The sequence below is a fragment of the Protopterus annectens genome, chromosome 1.part2 (assembly GCF_019279795.1).
Source record: "Protopterus annectens isolate FY-2018-M chromosome 1.part2, PAN1.0, whole genome shotgun sequence".
Classification (NCBI taxonomy): domain Eukaryota; kingdom Metazoa; phylum Chordata; order Ceratodontiformes; family Protopteridae; genus Protopterus; species Protopterus annectens.
The window spans coordinates 691,148,141-691,167,894 of NC_056727.1; the positions used below are offsets into that span (position 1 = coordinate 691,148,141).

A 19,754-nucleotide genomic window follows, 5' to 3' on the forward strand; every position below is an offset into this window, starting at 1 on the left:
TTTGGGAAGATAGTACATATTCCAAGGTATGCAGTGGAAGCAAAAAATTTAGAATATTTGGCAGTGTGGGCACTGCTATTTTTATACACTGGCCAGGTTAACTAAGATGTTTCCAGCAGTGAGAGAAGATTGTTGGAGATGTAATATGATCACTTGCTTGCACATATTTTGGGAGTACCCAAGATTAAATAAATACAAAGTTATGAAGCAGCTGCTAGTAGAGATAATGTGAGTGAAGGGAATCTAACTAAACGGTTGTTTTTGTTAGGGACAGATAGTCAGGCAAGAGATGAAAACAAACAGTTGGAAGGAATGATAAGATTAGAATGGAAGAAGATGATTATTAGAAAATGGAATCAAGTTATGCCACCCACCTGGTCTTTCGCTTAGGCTCCCCCTATTTCTTTCTCTTTGCCTATACTCTGATATCAATCCTTGATAGGGAAGACAATCTGTAACCTGCAGTCCAAACAAATTCTTAGCCTCTTCCATTCTATCAACTTTCCCTCTTAATTATTTACTTCCTGTACCTTGGTTCTTTTGCAAGTTTTCACCAATAAATTCCAGCCCCCTCTTGCCTATTGTATGTATCTCTAATTGGAGTCGTCTCTATTGGCAGAATCTTCTTTTTCCATTCCAGTGTTGGCTTAGTTCTTAGAATACTGTCTGCTACTTTGACTGTAATATACTGTATGGTTATTGTTCTCCTTAAGGACCTGGATCCAAAGTACCAGTCTCTTCTTGTTTCTTCATCATCCCTTTCCACTTTGAATTATTGGTTTCTGCTTGTGCTTATGTATAGGAGCCTCAGCTGTGTAGCTCTGAAATAACCCTTCAAATCGGGTAATCCCAAACTACTTTGCTCTGCTGGAAGAATCAGCTTTTCCCACTTTACTCTTGCCATTTCCTCTCCCAGTTAAATTCTTCAGCTGTGACTGACCTGTGTAAAGGGCTGTCCTGCATGGATATTGTCTGTTAGCATCTTGAGAGGCCCTGGAAGAAATAGAGTATGAAAAGCTTGAAGGACCAGGAGAGCACTCATCTTGATGTTGATGTGGTCTGACCTCTGTTGAATGGGCCATAGACACACTGCACCTTGATAGGGCTGAAAGAAGCACCCCACCATATGTTTGAGGCATCCGAAAAAAAGTTCCTTAGAGGAGACTGGGTAAAATTCACAAAAGAAAGCAAGAAAGGTCTCGACTAAAAGAGAAATTTACTGGAATAAAGAGAAGAAGTTGACTGAAATCCAGCAGATAGCCTATTGAGGGAAACAAAATTTGAAAAACTCACTGTTTTAACCCAGAAAAAATACCAATAACTCTAGAGTGAAAGGATCCACATAATATGGCAACAAATGAGATCTGAGGTATGTTAAGCTAGTGGGGTATTATGGGTAAAGGGAAGCACTTGAGAGTTTGGCTCTGAGGATCTGGAAAAAGTGGTAGAGTCCGATTCAAATCGGATCCAAGACCCATCAGTTGAGGAAGAATGAAAATGGACAACGCAGATGTAATGCTAGGTGAGTACATAACTTTTTTTGTTTTGTTGTTACTTAAGTTACCAAGTTTGATTAGATGCATTTCCACTTGGACTGTAAGTGTTCTCATCCATTGTGATTTCATTGTGTAGGCCAGTGTTGCATCTGAAGTCCTAAAGTCAAAGCATTTGAAATGTCCATCAACAAATTTTATTTTGCCTGTTGCATTAGTATTTGTATTACAGGTACCAGGCAGTTTAGAGTGACTGCTTTGGCCCCCCTGATTTCATAGGCTATTCGTGCTGTGCCCTACATGGAATGCATTCTCAAAGCTTTTTGTTTATTTAGGCTAAGATATGAAATTTCATTTCAAAAAGACAAGAAATTGCACCTTTGCGCAAGATTCTTACCTCCATGCAGTCATTGACACTTTAATGTGTGTTGTGTGTCTGTCCCTTTCCCGGGCTTCTCATCTGAACTTTTTAATTAGTCTTTAATGCCTTCACCTTTTCTTGAATTATTAACTTTTATGCAAGACCATGGAATGTGGTCTGTTTTCTCTGTTAGGGCTTTGGTGAGATAATGTTTACACTACAGTGCAGCTCCTTTTCATTTTACAAAAAAGTTTTCTGACAGTTATTGGCCACAGTTTGGATGAATTGTGTTGCACATAATCCCTTTATTGTGGTGGTAACTTTTTGTGAGACTTTTGTTAGCCCGCCCCTCTTAAAACATTTTGCTTTCCACAGAGTCAAAATCTGTGACTGAATATAAATGGTTTAAATTTTCAATAGATACAAAAACTGCAGTGAATGTTTTTTTTTTATCATTTTTAGGTTTCAGCATATTGAATACCACTTAGCGTTTAATGTCATACTTCTCTTTTACTGCTAAATATCACTAGTGGTGAATTCAGTAGACCAGGCTAAAGCTGGAATCTATGAACTTACATTGGTTGTCATCATTTTAAAATGGAATATGTTTGTAATCACTTTGCGTATATTTGTTAACTTAAGCTCATACACTAGTCAGTGCTAACAGCGTGTAGATGGGGAAGGAGCAGTTCAAGACCTAGACATGGTAGTTTCTATTTTTAATAATTTTGCACATATTTTTATCATTGCATGTGCCTGTTCTTGTCCATGTTAGCAACAGGGGAAGGGGCAGTCAGGGACACAAAACAAGGTAGTTTTCCTGCATCACTGAGTCTTCAGCAACTGTCTGATTAGTGGTATATTTTTGTATTTGTAGGTGCACGAAGGTTTGTAACACTGGACTTTGGAAGAACAGTTCTACTAACAGATGTGCTTATTCCAACTTGCGCTGACTTGGCTTCTCTATCTATTGACGTTTGGACATTAGGAGAAGAGGTGGATGGCCGTAGGCTTGTGGTGGCTACAGATATTAGCACCCATTCTCTTATTCTGCATGACTTGTTGCCCCCTTCAGTTTGCAGGTTCATGAAGGTAATACATCTGTCTCTCTTGTGGGGCTGAAATTTGTATGTTGACATTTATTTTGTGTTTTCTCAGCATTACAGCAACGCTCAGTCATACAACATTGGAAGCTTCTCTAGATAAACTTCAGAGTTTTTTGAAATTAATTGAATTGTAAGGAACACATTTTCTTTTTTCTGTATGTATAAATTTAAGTAGAACCAGTACTAATCAGTTGTTTGACTCAAGGCACTATAAGAAGCTGAACTGCTGGAGCAGGCTCCAGGCGTTTACTGTCATGGCTTCCAGCCAAGATAACTCCTGAGTCATCTGAAAAGAGGCAGGTTGAGCAGAGACTAATTCTCTGGTCTCAAGAGGAGAGTTTTGGTTGATGCATTGTGGTAGGGGCTGCCACTGGAGTCTGGTAGAAGTCTGGTAGAATTAGTAGCTGAATGTTTACACCTTCGTTTGAAAAGTGGGGACAGTACTGTGAAAGAGAATATAATTGTAACTGAAACTGCAAGCTTCCTATGCATATTCACTCCTCCAAGAATTTAACTAGAGCTCATACTGACAAATACCTGTACCTGTATTAAAATGGTTGGTGAATGTGTGTTTCTGTTTTGAGATGTTGAGCTGAAAAGTTGTTTTCCTTTTCTCTTCAATGAGAAAGTAGAAGGTGCATATGGCAAAGGATTGTCAGTGGCATTTGTGAGCTAGATAAAGGGAGGTGGTGGTTGCATGAACTCAGAGGTCAGCAGGGCTAACCCAAAACAGTGGCTGCTGAAGTAGTGAATATTACAGTCAATTGTTCTTGTCATTGCTTAAGCTTTGTCACAGTCTCTATGCAGTCACTAGCTTAGTATAAAGCAAAGACTTAAACCATATTTTTTTAGACTGCCTTGCACTGCTTGAGGAAGGGTGAGCTATGTAATCTTCCTGTTCTCTGGCATGCTTATAAGTTTTCTTACCTCTCCTTACTTCATTTTCCATAAAGGCAGAGTATCCAAACTTACAAGTTATCTAGCTTAAGCACCTTAGTATTTGTAGTTTATTCATGCACTTAGGCGTTACTGTTTTGAGTTTTAAATGAACTAGATCTTAGGATGATGGAGTACAATGTAGCGTGACTGCATCAGTTAGAGAGTTCTGTATCCAAGTTTTTGCCTGGTACTTCTCTTGGCAGTAATATTATGCCTATGTTGGATGAATCTAGATTGCCTGGTCGGGTGCATACTGAAGGGGGAGTTGTACTCAATGATGGGACTGATGAGAACCGAATACAACAGAACAGTGATTTTCTTGATCCTGGATGCCGTACCCTTGTATATAAGTTGAGTAGCATAGAATGAGTTCCTCACTACCTTAAAAACATGTTTATTGAAAGCCAGGTTATTGTTTGCATATGCCCCCATTTCCTTGAGTGTCTCTACTCTTAGGGGTGTGGTGTCAGTGAGGTAGTTTCCTGGGATAGCCAAATGTCTTAAGGGTACTGTTATGCATTTCTTGCCATTGAGTTTTAAACCATGGATGTTGATCTTTGTGTTTCACTGTTGCAGTCATCACATTTGGGTTATCTGCTTGCAGTAGCCCTCAATCAGCCTGATTAACAAAGTCTTGGGTCCTGCATCAGTTGCTGTCCTTTCTTCCATGACGTCAGGTCGTCAGGGGTGTAAAACATGCAGCCAATATCATTACATCAGTCTTTCTTGCCATGCAGTGCCCGAAGCAGAAGCAGGTCGCAAGTGCCGGTCTGCCGACTCCTGAAATTTTCGTTTTCGAGTTTCAGAACTGAAGTCTTCAACTAAAAGCTAAGTACCCCATTGGGGAAACTTTTTCTTGTTCTAAACCGATGTCAGTAAAAGTTAATAACTGCATTACTTGTGGAAAGCAAATCCCTCATAAAGATTTTCATTCGTACTGTGTTCCTTGCCTAGGCCCTGACTACGACATACCTCGCTGTTGGTTTTGTGCCTTATTTAAACCAAGAACTATCCGTCATCAGTATATTTTCGCTTCTAAATATTTTGGTGCTTAGTTCAATTATCTTGATATATCTTCGGTAAGCCATCCGACTACCGACATTCTGAAAAAACGCAAAGATAGAGACAGAGACAGGCCTTCTAAGTCCAAAGCTGCCGACAACGCTTCTCTTAAGCCAGTCACCAGTTCACCGGTACTCAGTGAGGCTATTTCGCAGCCCCTGATACCCGCTACTTCAGATTCGCAGGCCTCTACTGAGACCCATTCGGAGTCCGGTATGCTGCGAGATGCCTCAACTGTGGAACCTGTGGATGTCTCTACCTTGGATGGGTCCAGAGCCGCTGTGCAGGCACCGTCTTTTGAGGGTGTATTCAGGCCTACTGACTTGCATATTAAACAGACGCCATCTTCTTCTTCAAGGCCTAAAACTCAAACTATGCCTAGAAAACTGACGGCCAGACTGCATGGTCAGGCCTCTATGCCAAAAAAAAAAAAAAAAAAGAAAGAATGGCTGAAGACCTTATTACTTTAATCAGGGGAAGCCAGTCTTCCCCCTCTAAGAGACCTAGGTCTGAGTTTGCTTATGATACTTCTGACCAGGATTCTGAATTTTCTGTTTCCTCTGATGACCAGGATTTTCCCTTATCTACCTATGAGGATTCTGATGCTGAGGACTCCCTCTGCTTCCCTCCCAGAGGATTTCTCTTTTGGTGAAACCTTGCATACTCTCAGGGAGCATTTTCATTGGGAAAGTCAGGATTTCTCTGATTCTAAAAAGAGGCTTAGGGATTTCTTACTCCTGCCCCAGCACAGGCCTTTAGCCATACCTCCTGTACTAGACATTGTTGATGATGCCTTTTCGGAATCTAGCTTGATGATAGATATTACCAGGTCCCTGACTTTCACAAGTTACTTTTTAAAAATCCTACTGTGGATCCTGAGACCATTTCACAGGGACCCAAGGGTATTAAAGCTGCTGCTGCCAAAAATCCTACCCCCTCTGATAGAGACTCCAGGACGCTGGATAGATGGGGCAAGAATGTAAACACTTCTGCAACTTTGGCCATTAGGGCCCTAAACTGCCAGTTTCATATGTTAAAGTATCAGCAGCATATTATTGGATTGCGTAACAGAAAATGATGTTGATTCCTGATTGAGCTGAAAATAAGGATTTACTGCATTCAGCTGAATAAGTTGGAAAACATAGTTTACAATGTGATTTTGATTCACTAGAAGCATCTTGCAGGGCTGCTGTAACTGGGCCTGTACTTGGAAGGCATGTTTGGCTTAAGGAGCAATCCTTGCTAGATCATGTTAAAGCGAAATTACTGGATGCGCCCTTAAACCAGGACCGCCTATTTGACAACTAGGCAGAAGAAGTTCTTAAAAAGATGGAGGAAAAACACTAAATCTATGCAAGTTTTTACAAGTACAACCTCCAAGGTTTAGTAGGCATTGGCCTTCCAAGAATTGGTCCTTTCCTGCCTCTTCCAGACCTTCTCAGCCCAAACCCAGATCCAGCAGAGCTCCCAGGCTTCAGTCCCAGGGTACGCACAGGACTAAGCAGTGGGGGGGGCCTCCACTTCCAAATCTGGGAGTAATAAAACTCCCCCTATGGTAAACTGTCGCAATGACTTCTTTTTAAAATTTCCAAGCACTTCTCAACTGACTGCCTCTTTGGGGGGGGAGATTGCTCTTCATGCAAAGAACTAGGAACTCATTACCCAGGACAAATGGGTTTTAAATATAGTGTCCCATGGATACAGATTTCACTTCCACACGTTACCAACACCAAGTGGGTGGCCAGATCTACCCCCAAATCAGTGGGCAGAGACCCAAAAGCAAGTACTTTCTCTCTTAAGCATGGGGGCTATTCAGTTGGTACCAGAAGAGGAAAAGGGACAAGGTCTCTACTCGAGACCTTTCCTGGTACCCAGAAAAGACAATTCATGGTGTCTTATCCTGGACCTGTCTACTCTAAACACCTTTTTGGTGGTTCCAAAATTCAAGATGCTGACTCTTCACCAGTTGCTCCCTATGCTAGGCAAAAGCGCCTGGTTGGCAATACTAGATTTAAAGGAAGCATACCTGCATATCCCAATCAGGGAATCTTGCAGAAGATACCTATGCTTCAAAGCAGGCTACACGCACTATCAGTTTTCTGCACTGCCCTTTGGCTTGTCTACTGTGCCCAGGGTATTCACAACGTGCCTTGCTCCAGTCATTGCATTTTGCAGGCAAAGAAATATTCAAATATACGCATACCTGGATGATTGTCTAATTCAGGCAGAAAGCCAGGACATTCTTTTGAATCATCTGGCCTTTGTACAAAGGGTGCTAACCTGTCTGGGGTACACCATAAATGAAAATAAATCACACCTGGTACGCTGTCAACAAATTATATTCCTGGGAGCAAGCTTGAATACAACTTCCCAGATGGCTTTCTTCATGTCAGAGAAACAAATTAATTTGACAACCTACTTCAAACAAGTGGCCACAAAAACCCTACTATGTGCAAGGCAAATACTACAAGCCTGGGGGTTCATGGTCTCCTGCATTCTTCTAATTCCATATGCAAGACTGCATATGAGGAAACTACAGTGGTATCTAAAAAGCCTATGGTGTCAACATTCTCAGGATCTAGAAGCAATGATTCCTATCATACCTTGCCTATGCCTAGAGTTCCTTTGGTGGGCAGAGGCCTGCCACCAAAACAAGGGACTACCATTCACACTACCCGCTGCCGCCCAAACCCTAACAACAGACGCATCAGACTATGCATGGGGGGGCTCACCTGGCAGTGAAGTGCTTTCAGGGCAACTGGAACCCAAGTCAAATGCACCTGCATATCAATCAAAAAGAAATGTTAGCTGTACAGAATGCTCTGACAGCCTTCAAGGACCACATTCTTCCAGGACAATTAATGGTAAAGATGGACAAACACCACTGTTGTGGTACATAAACAAGCAGGGGGGGGGGTACACATTCTTACCCCCTCTGCAAACTAGCCATGGCATTGTGGAACACAGCCTTGAGCTACCAAGAGCATCTCCAAGCTCAGTTCCTGCCAGGAAAACTAAATACACTTGCAGACAAACTAAGCAGAAACCTCATGGACCCACACGAGTGGAAACTGGAACCAAGGATTTTCAACATGTTGACAAGCAAGTGGGGGAGCCCTGATATAGACCTGTTTGCCTCCCCCCAGAACTATCAATTGGACAAATTTTGCACAAGGACTCACCACAAACAAGCTTGGAAAGTGGATGTTCTGTCCTTCAGCTGGAAAGACTTATCGGTTTATGCCTTTCCTCCTCTGCCTCTGCTTTCCAAAGTACTACTAAAGATCAAATAAGACAAACCAAAGACAATTTTGATTCCACCAGACTGGCCACACCAACACTGGTACCCCCTCTTGTGCAGTGTGTCACTGTTGGCCCCATGGCACCTGCCTCAGACTCCTACACTATTGTCTCAGCAGGAGAACCAGATTCTGCACCCTTAGCTTCAAACACTGAACCCTAGCAGCCTGGCTAATTACCTAATCTCTCCTTTGCCATCCCTCAGTAAACCAGTGATGGATATCATTTCAGAGGCAAGGAGGCCTAGTACTAGAAAATATTATGCTGAAAAATTGAAAGGATTCTGTGCCTGGAACCATTTTCAAGTGATGAGCACAGCAGTGCCCAATATACCTCAAATTTTACAATACTTAACTGAGATGCTTCACAAGGGCCTGTCTTTCTTCTGCATCAAAATTCACGCCTCAGCCATTTTAGCTCCTTATAACACAGAACCTCCCCTCTTCTCTCATCCACTGCTCAAGCAGTCCCTCAGAGAGGCCAAAAATTTATGACCACCCAGGAGAGCTCCAACTCCAGCCTGGGACCTTAACTTTGTATTGGAGAAACTCACTCTTCCTCCTTTCAAGCCAGCTGATACTTAAGACTTAAAATTCCTTTCTTGGAAAACAGCTTTCCTTTTAGCAATCACTTCAGCAAGAAGGGTATCTGAATTACAGGCCCTTATGGCAGTGAAGCCTTTCATCATCTTTCATCCGGACAGGGTGTCCCTCAGGACCAATCCCTCCTTCATGCCCAAGGTGGTATCCAGTGTGGTCTTTAATCAGTCCATTCATTTGCCAACCTTCTTTCCTAATCCACAGAACAAAGGGGAACGGATACTGCACTCCTTAGATGTGCACAGGCATCTTAGATTCTACTTGGACAGGACTAAACCTCAAAGGAAATCTGAACAACTGCTGGTGGCATTTGCTGGAAGGGCAGAGGAGAAGGCTATTTCAAAGCATACTATTTCCAAATGGATAGGCCATTACATTCATTTCTGCTGCAAGCACCATGGAAAACCTATCCCACAGGGGGATCAGACCCCACTCAACCAGGGCTGCATCTACCTCTACAGACTTTCTCAGAGGCGTCCCTACCAGGGACATCCTAAAAGCTGCTACCTGGAGTTCTGTACGTACTTTCACCAAGCATTACCATTTGCCAGTTTTCTCTAAATCCAGAGCTGGCTTTGTGACTGCAGTCTTTCAGGGCCTTATAGTTGGTCCTAATGCTATCTAAATTCCTCCTCCCATCCTTAGCTTTGGGAATCTACCCAAATGTGATGACTGCAACAGTGAAACATGAAGAACATAGTACAGTTGTGGACACTTACCATAAATGTAGATGTTCGAGTATATTCACTGTTGCAGTCCTGGTTACCCTCCCTCCAGCCCCTTTACTTCTTTTGGCTATATCTGTACTCTCCTTTACTACGCTCAAAAGCTTATTAGTGTATTTGCTTTTTTGTTGGAGGTATAACCTTGTATATTTATAGATTTAATTGCTTCCCATTAGGGGGACACCTGACATCTGGGGCAAGAAAAACTGATGTAATGGCGTCAGCTGCATGTTTTATACCCCTGACGACCTGACGTCATGGAAGAAGGGACAGCAACCGACGCAGGACTCAAGACTTTGTTAATCAGGCCGACTGAGGGCTACTGCAAGCAGATAACCCAAATGTGATGACTGCAACAGTGAATACACTCGAATATCTACACTTATGGTAAGTGTACACAACTGTACTTTCTTCGTGTTTCACTCTCCCAGTCATCACCTGTGGGTTATCCCGGCTGTGGTAGCCCTCGTCCGGTCCAAATAACAGAGTCAATGTTTTTTTGCCTTGGCTGCCGTCACCTGTAGTCTGACTTCAAGTCGTCTGTGCTATAAAGCAAGTCAGCCGACATCATTACATCAGTCTTTCTTGCCATGGAGCCTGTAGTACAAGCAGCACGAGTGCTGGTCATTCACTACCAGAAGTTGAATTTCAGCTGAATATGTCTAAAGCCAAGTACTTCGTTGAGGATCCTTTTTTCTTGCACTAACCAATGTCCGAAAAAGTTAACAATTGTCTCGCCTGTGGAAAGCAGATCCCACATCGAGACTTCCATTCTTACTGCGTCACTTGTTTAGGCCCAGACCACAATGTCCCCCATTGTCGGTTCTGTGCCCTCTCTAATGCGAGAACCATTTGCCTTACAGATCTTTTTGTAGACAGTTATTTTCATGTTCTTTCTTCACATTCCAATATGACGGCCATCAGCCCATAATCTGTGGACATTCCGAAAAAATGTAGAGATAAAGATAGAGACAGACCACACAAGGCTAAGCCTTCTGACGACCCTACCGCTAAGCAGGTTGTCAGTTCTCTAGAATTCAGTCAGGCGCTTTTGCAGCCCCTGATGCCCAATTCGATATCTATGCAGGCCTCTACCGAGACCCTTTTGGAGTCCAGTATGCCGCAGAAATCTTCTTTGTCTTCTGAGACTTTGGCTGACTCTGCCTTGTTTGGGACCAGAGCGGCGACACAGGCACTGGCTTCCGAGGAGGCCTTTCGCACTACCGAATCTAGACAAAAAAAGTCTTTGCATCCGACTACCATTTCTCTCAAGCCTAGAAGCCAGGGCACTCTTAGGAAATCTCCTTCTAGCCACCATCTTGCTACTGCTCCACCACCCCAGGCACAAATGCTTAAAATGGTGGAGGATCTCATCTCCCTTATCCCGGGGTACTCAGGCCACTACTTCTAAGAGGAAAAAGCACCCTTCCGCAGAAATTATGCCAGAGCAGGATTCTGAGGAATTTGACTATTCAGTTTTTGAAGAGGAACAGCATCCCTTAACTGCTTATGAGGATTCAGATGCAGATGAATCCACCCCTTCTGCCTCCCCATCCAGAGGACCTTTCCTTTGAGGAAACCCTTCACTGTCTCAGGGAACATTTCCAGTGGGAATCTCAGGACTTCCCACAGTCTAAGAAAAGACTTGTAGAGTTTCTGAACCTGCCCCAGCACAGATCCCTGGCCATCCCCCCTATTTTAGAAGTGGTGGATGATGTTTTCCAAAAATCCAGCTTAGCCCCTGATGCCCTACCTCCTGCTCCCAGTAAACCTGACTCGTACTACAGAATACCAGATTGTCACAAATACCTGTACAGAAATCCTGCTGCAGACCCAGAAGTCATTACAAAGGGACCTAAAGGAGCTAAGATTAGTTCTGCCAAGAATCCTCTTCCTTCTGACAAGGACTCCAGAGCTCTGGAAAGATGGGCTAAAAAAGTATACACCTCTGCAACCTTAGCTATCAGAGCACTCAGTTGTCAGTTCCATATGTTAAAATATCAACAACATACTTTGGAACAATTAAAACAGGATTGCTACCTTTCCTGACTCTGCCAATTCAAAAGAGTTAGCAGATTTGCTGCACTGTGCTTGTCAAGTGGCCAAACACTCATTACAATGTGAATATGATGCCCTAGAAGCCTTTAGCAGGTCAACAGTGACAGGATCTGTTATTAGGAGACATGCATGGCTGAAGGAACAACCTCTCCCCTGATCATGTCAAGTTTAAACTTATTGATGCACCCCTAGATAAGGAGTGCTTGTTTAGGGATAAAGCAGAAGAGGTGCTTAAAAAGATGGAAGACAAAGCAAAATCTATGCAAACAGTAAAAGATTTCTTTCAAGTTCAGCCTCTCAGATTCAGCAGAAACTTTCCCTCTAAGCACTGGGCCTTCCCTGTACCTAGCAGACAGGGCCAAGGTAAGCCCCACAGGGGCAAGACAATCCAGGCCCCTGTCCCAGGGCCAGCAGAGAAGTAAAAAGTGGACCACTTCCATCTCTAATGCAGGGAGTTCTAAGCCAACCTTCTATGGCAAACCTCACAATGACCCCCCCTTCACCCTTTGCCCTCCCTTCTCTCATCAAAAACTAGGAGAAAGGCTTTCCCTCTTTAAAGACAATTGATTTTCTGTAACAAAGGACCAATGGGTCTTAAAGATCATTTCGCAGGGATACAAATTCTCTTTCAGCGAATTCCCAATTCCAAGAGGGTTCCCAGACTTACCACCAAATCAGTGGGCAGAGGCATTGAAATGGATCCAAACTCTGATAACCCAGGGGGCAGTATAACCTGTCCCCTCAGATCAAACAGGCAAAGGCTTTTATTCCAGACTATTTCTTGCTCCCAGGAAAAAGGGCACTTGGCACCCCATCCTGGATCTATCCATTTTGAACACCTCCCTGATGGTCCCCACATTCAAAATGCTAACTTTACAGCAGCTGCTGCCTCTGCTAACAAAGAATGCCTGGCTAGTGACCCTAGACCTGAAAGATGCCTACCTCGACATCCCCATCAGGGAATTGTGCAGAAAATTCCTGCGCTTCAGAGCAGGCTCACAACACTTTTTCAGTTCTCTGCACTGCCCTTTGGCTTATCTACTGCTTCCAGAGTATTCACCAAATGCTTGGCCCCGGCCATAGCATTCTGCGGACAGAGAAATGTACATATTTACCCTTACCTGGACAACTGCCTCATTCAGGCAGAGTGCAAAGAAAAGCTGCTCCAGGACCTTCTCTTTGTCAAATCACTCCTAACTTCCCTAGGGTTCACCATCAGCAAGAAAAAATCAAAACAAAACCCCACCAGGAAGATCATTTTCTTGGGAACTGTTCTAGACACAGCATCCCAAATGGCTTTCCTATCCCCAGAAGAGCAGAGCTTCCTGCCTCTTTACTTTACCCAGCTGGCTTCCAGAAGTCACCTCACTGTGAGAAAATTCCTGCAAGCCCTGGGATACATGGCATCTTGCATTCTCCTCATTCCCCTGGCCAGGCTTCACATGAGAAAACTTCAGTGGTACTTAAAGAATCTTTGGTACCAGTGTTCTCGGTCCCTAGAGACCTCTCTCCCTCTGATCACATGTATAAGGGCCAAGTTACTGTGCCAGGAACAAGGGTCTTTCCTTCATCCTCTGCCCTTCCGGCCAGACCATCACTACCAACGTCCCAGACATTTCTTGGGGTGCTCACCTAGCAGGCAGGTGCACCCAAGATCTTTGGGATGCCCAGCAACTTAACTTGTACGTCAGTCAGAAATCATGGCAGTACAAAAGACTGACATCCTTCAAACCCCATCTCAGGCCGGGGGTTCTCCTTATAAAAGCAGACAACACCACAGTAATGTGGTAGTACATCAACAAACAGGGAGGACCCAATCTTATCCCCTGTGCAGGTTAGCCATGAGCCTCTGGCTTACAGCCACCTCCATGGGTCTACACCTAATTGCCCAATACCTACCAGGGGTCAACAACACCCTGGTAGACCACCTAAGCAGAAACTTACTGGCGCACCACAAATGTCAGCTCCACAAGGAAATCTTTCTGTAAATCACTCAGGAGTGGGGGAATCCGGATGTGGATCTCTTTGCTTTGCACCTCAGCCACCAGCTGCAAAAGGTCTGTACTAGGGAGTATCGTCTCCTAGCGTGGAAGGTGGATGCCTTGACCTTCCCTTAGAACTCCCTCTAGCGTGGAAGGTGGATGCCTTGACCTTCCCTTAGAACTCCCTCTTTGTGCACATGTTCCTTCCTGTGCCCCTTATTCCCAAGGTACTGATCAAAATAAGGGAGGAGAGACCAAAGGCCATCCTCCTTGCTCCAGATTGGCCCAGACAGTATTGGTACCTCTTACTGCGCAGCCTGACCTTACAGCCCCCAAAGCAGCTTTCCCTGATCTCAGACCTCTAGAACCAGGTGAGGGGGAAGATACTGCACCCAGACTTACAGACTCTCAATCTTTCAGCATGGCTTTTACTTTAAAAGCTAACAAGGAGTCCCTGTTAAGCAAACAGGGTCCTAGACATTATCACAGAGGCTAGAAGGCCCAGCACCAGAAAGTCATAAGCAGAGAAATGGAAAAGATTCTGCTCCAGGAACCAGTCCAAAGGGGCCAGTGCCTCCTATCCTTCCATCCCTCTTATCTTGGATTACCAAGCCAAGTTGCTCAATAGTGGCTGCTCTTTCTCCTCTATTAAAATCCATGCCTCAGCCATTTCTGCCCATTACGATTCAGACCCACCCCTCTTCTCTCATTGTTTGATTAAGCAATTCCTTAGAGGGGCTTCTAATATCAGACCTCCCAGAAGGCCTCCCACACCACCCTGGGACCTGAATTATGTTCTAGAAAAACTATCTTTACCTCCTTTCTAACCTGCTGCTTCTGCAGAATTAAAATACCTCTCCTGGAAGACTGCCTTCCTACTAGCTATCACCTCACCCAGAAGGGTATCAGAACTTCAGGCTCTCATGGCTGGTGAGCCCTTCATCATTTTCCATGCAAACAGGGTCTCCCTGAGGTCTAACCCCTCCTTTATGCCCAAGGTGGTATCTGATGTGACCCTCAACCAGGCCATACACCTACCCACCTTCCTTCCCAACCCTCAAAACAAGGGAGAAAGAATTCTACACACACTAGACGTGCACAAGACCACTCTGATACTGTCTGGACCGTACTAAACCATTCAGAAAAACAGACCATCTACTTCTCAGCCTTGCCCCTGGGGCACAGGGGAAACCCATTTCCAAACAGATATCACACTCTTTCCATTTCTGCTTAAGACTACATGGGAAACCCTCCCCTAAGTCTGTCTGTACTCATTCCACTAGGGCTGCCTCCACTTCCACAGCCTTCCTCAGAGGAGTCTCCATCAGGGACATCTTGGAAGCTGCCACCTGGACCTCCGTCCATACCTTTACACAGCATTACCACCTACCTCTTTTTTCTAAGTCTAGGGTAGGGTTTGCCTCTACAGTTCTGCAGGGCCTTCTGACCCATGCCTAGGACTCTAACCTATCCTCCACCCCTCTCCTCAGCTTTGGGAATCCTCCTACAGGTGATGACTGCAACAGTGAAACACTAAGAACATAGTACAGTTGTGTACATGTACCATAAATGTAGATGTTCGAGTGTATTCACTGGTGCAATCCTAGATGTTCTTCGTGTTTCACTGTTGCAGTCATTACATTTGGGTAATCTGCTGGCAGGTTGCCCTCAGTCGGCCTGAATTCCAAAGTCTTGGGTCCTGCATCAGTTGCTCTCTTCTCTTCCATGATGTCAGGGGTATAAAACATGCAGCCGACGCCATTTTCTTTAGTCTTTCTTGCCATGCGGTGCCTGAAGCAGAAGCATTTCGCAAGTGCCGGTCAGCCGACTACTGAAATATTCGAGTTTGAGTTTCAGAACTGAAGTCTTCACTAAAGCGAAGTACCCCGTTGGGGAAACTTTTTTCTTGCTCCTTACCGATGTCAGAAAAAGTTAATAATTGTATTACTTGTGAGAAGCAAATACCTCATAAGGATTTCCATTTATACTGTATTCCTTGCCTAGGCCCTGATCACACCGTGCCTGACTGTCGGTTTTGTGCTGGATTTAACCAACGCACTGTTAAGCGTCTGTATATTTTTGCATCAAAGTATTTTGGAAACAGATTTAACTACCCAGAAATGTCTTCGGATAGCAATACGACTACCGGAGTACATAAAAAACGCAAAGAAAAGGACAGAGAATGGCAGTCAAGATCCAAAACTGATGACGAAGCTTCTAAGCCAGTCACCGGTTCGCCGGTACTCAGTGAGGCACTTTCGCAGCCCTTGATACCTGCTACCTTCGAGTCGGAGGCCTCTACCGACACCTACGTGGAGTCCGGCATGCCACAAGATACTCAAGGTATTGGACCGATGGATGTGTCTCACTCGGATGGGTCTGGAGCCGCAGAGCAGGCACCGGCTTCTGAGAGTGTATTCAGACCTCAACATTTGTATATCAAACCAACGACAGCTGCAAAACCAAAGACAAAAGCAACTTCTAAAACTAAAAAAACGATGGAAGAGCCACATGCACAGGCCTCTATGCCTAAAAAACAGATGATCAAAATGGCTGAAGACCTTATTACCATGAGCAGGGGTACCCATCCCCCTCCAGATAAGAGGCCTAGGCAAGACACTGATTATGAATCTTCAGATCAGGTTTCTGTTTCTTCTGATTCCTCTTCTGATCAGGAATTATCTATTCCTCCCTCTGAGGATTCTGATGCAGAGGAGTCTATATCGTCTGCATCTCCTCTTGAGGATTATTCATTTGGAGAAACCGTGCATACTTTGAGGGAGCTTTTTCACTGGGAGAGTCAAGACTTCTCAGAATCAAAAAAGAGGCTCAGGGATTTCCTCCTCCCTCAGCACAGGCCTTTAGCCTGGAATCAAGCACAAGGAACTGATACAGCAGAACCAAATATTCCTCAGATATTGCAATACTTAACTGAGATTCTTGACAAAGGCCTATCTTTCTCATCAATCAAAATCCATGCCTCTGCCATTTCGGCTCATTACAATACAGAGCCACTAATCTTTTCTCATCCTTTACTAAAGCAGTATCTTAGAGGAGCCAGAAATTTAAGGCCTTCTAGAAGATCACCATTACCTGCGTGGGACCTCAATTATGTGTTGGAAAAGCTCACCCTGCCTCCATTTGAACCAGCTGCTACCACTGATATAAAGTTCTTATCATGGAAAACAGCTCTGCTACTAGCAATTACTTCAGCAAGAAGAGTTTCAGAGCTACAGGCCCTCATGGCTGTAGAGCCTTTTATCATATTTTACCCAGACAGGGTGTCACTGAGAACAAATCCAACTTTTATGCCTAAGGTGGTTTCCAGTGTGGCTCTTAACCAAACAATTCATCTGCCAACTTTTTATCGAAATCTGCAGAACAAGGGGTAGAGAATTCTGCATTTCTTGGATGTACACAGACAGCTAAGATTCTACTTGAGCAGAATTAAAGCTCTAAGAAAAATTGAGCAATTACTAGTGTCATATGCTGCAGGATCAGAAGGAAAGGCTATTTCAAAGCAGACAATTTCAAAGTGGATAAGCCACTGCATCTATTTCTGCTACTTACACGATGGTAAACCTGTGCCCAAGGGCATTAGGTTTCATTACACCAGAGCTGCAACTACTTCAGCAACCTTTCTCAGAGGAGTACCAACCAAAGACATTCTAGAGGCTGCTACTTGGAGTTCTGTTCACACCTTTACAAAGCATAATCATTTGCCTCTCTACTCTAAGTCCAGGGTAGGCTTTATCACTGCAGTGCTGCAGGGCCTTATAGCCGCACCTAATGCTGTTTAGCTCCAGCCTCCCAACCATAGCTTTGGGAATCTACTCAAATGTAATGATTGCAACAGTGAAACACGAACAACATAGTACAGTTGTGTACACTTACCATAAATGTAGATGTTCGAATGTATTCACTGTTGCAGTCCAGGTTATCCTGCCGCCATCCCCCTGTCATTCTGGAGTTTATCTTTCCTTCTCAGTCTTCTACAACCTATGTGGTGTATTTGCTTGTAGATGAAGGTAAAGTTTATATTGATGCATGTATATGTGTGTATATATATATATATATATATATATATATATATATATAGTTTTTTTTTTTTTTTTTGCTACCTTTTTGGGGGCACCTGACATCGTGGGCAAGAAAACCTAAAGTAAATGGCGTCGGCTGCATGTTTTATACCCCTGACGACCTGAAGTCATGGAAGAGAAGACAGTAACCAACACAGGACCCAAGACTTTGGAATTCAGGCCGACTGAGGGCAACCTGCCAGCAGATTCCCCAAATATAATGACTGCAACAGTGAATACATTTGAACATCTACATTCATGGTAAGTGTACACAACTGTACTTTACCCTTCCTCCATCCCCCATATAGCATCTTCCCCTAGGGGGACATAAGCTTCCTACAGTGTTTTTTTTTTTTGCCAGTAGGACCACTTTTCCTTATTTCTTTGTGCTTCTGATGGGTTAGGGCAAGAAATGATGTAATGATGTCAGCTGCCTTGCTTTATAGCACTGTCGACCTAATGTCAGATTACAGGCAACGGCAGCCAACGCAAAAAAAAATTGACTCTGGTATTCGGGCCGGCTGAGGGTTACCACAGCAGGGATAACCCACAGGCGATGTTAGTGTATTCACTGCTGCAGTCATCTACATTTATGGTAAATGTACACAACTATACTTTCTGGCACAAGTTATTTCTTTGTGTTAGCCCTTCCTGGTGGATGTTTGTATCCTTCCAGTCCTGTTTGTGTTAAAATATCTGATTTTCCTCTGTCCTGTAGTGAGAAGTCTCAGATATTTTCTTTTTTTTAAGAAATTTAATTAATTCAACCAACTGCAAATAAATACGTACTGTACAGTCCTCATGTATGTTGCACTTTACTTGTACCTTGACAGTTGAATCAGTTTTTGAATCTGTTAACTGAGAGATTTAGCACCTGTTAATTAATGCAGGTAATCCAGACCAATACTAAACTTTACAGTATTTAATTATTTTCTTGCCAAACACCAACAAATACATTTCCTCACATCTGACTGAAAGAAGCTTCTCCAATAATCTTGATAGCCTGATGTACTATTTCCCATGCGTGGACAAAACTAACACTTTGATATCAAAGCAGATAATTCTCCAATCAAGATAACAGTTTGTCCATTAAAATTTGCAATTGAGAGCATCATGTATGCACCAATTTAGCTAATTTCTGAACCTCATAGAGAAAATTAAGTTAAATCTGGTGTTAAAATCTATTAAATCCATTGGTGGTTTGAAAACAAGGTAGCTAAAAGGTCTAGTTGAGCTTTTCCAAGTTGGAAAGGATAACCCATAGGCCTGCTTGAAAGAAAAGCAAGGGCTGTGGTTCCTCATTGATTTTGCCACTTGACCAGCAAATTTTACAACAAATGCATGCAAATTCTGCACTGTTACACTCACTGGATCACAGCCTTATGGAAGAAATGGGTGAGAAGATGTATGCCACAATGGCATAGTTGCAAAAAGTGAACTCCAGTCCTTGTGGAATATATTACTAAAGCAGAAGTGAGAATACAGGAGATGGAAATGGCCATCTCTGTGCACTCAGATCAGTTAACAGAGCAAGACTCGCAAATTCAGGATGTGTAGCAACATCTTCAGTTTGCTGACTCAGATTATTTACTTGGAGAGCAAAGTAGTAGATTTGGAAAACGAGGGCCACCAGAATAACGTCATATTGATTGGTATACCTGAGGATCTGGGACTTTCAAATTGTATTGACTTTATTACCACCAAATTGGCAGAGTGGACCAGTTCACCAGCTTAAAGCGTTGTTTTGGATTGTGCCCACTTAGTGCCACAACCTAGTTCTGAGGAAAATCACTTGTCACAGCAACTACTGGTTCTGTTTCTTAACTACATGATTAGGAAGCAAGCTTTGCTTCATTTATGGCAAAAAGGGAAAACTGTAATGGCAGTCGGTGCAAAAGATTTTGTGGAACAAGTCTACTCAACCGAAACAAGGCAGGTGTGTGTGAGTACCATCCATCAATATGGCTGGCTTGCCTAAATGTGCAGTTCTACCCTGCAATTCTCAAAGTTGTTTTGCTTGGTGTTTCAGTCACATTTACTTCCCCAACAG

The 19,754-nt window shown here is 43.5% G+C and overlaps 1 protein-coding gene across 8 annotated transcripts in view; it reads left to right on the forward strand.

Moving 5' to 3' along the window:
• The window catches only part of BIRC6 (baculoviral IAP repeat containing 6), a 4,524,268-nt gene that overhangs the window by 1,921,719 nt on the left and 2,582,795 nt on the right, over positions 1-19,754 (forward strand). For all 8 annotated transcript variants that reach the window (XM_044058419.1, XM_044058463.1, XM_044058448.1 and 5 more), the window contains exon 27: positions 2,732-2,946. In XM_044058419.1, coding sequence (XP_043914354.1) covers positions 2,732-2,946 — 215 coding nt within the window. The remainder of the gene's footprint in view (positions 1-2,731; positions 2,947-19,754) is intronic.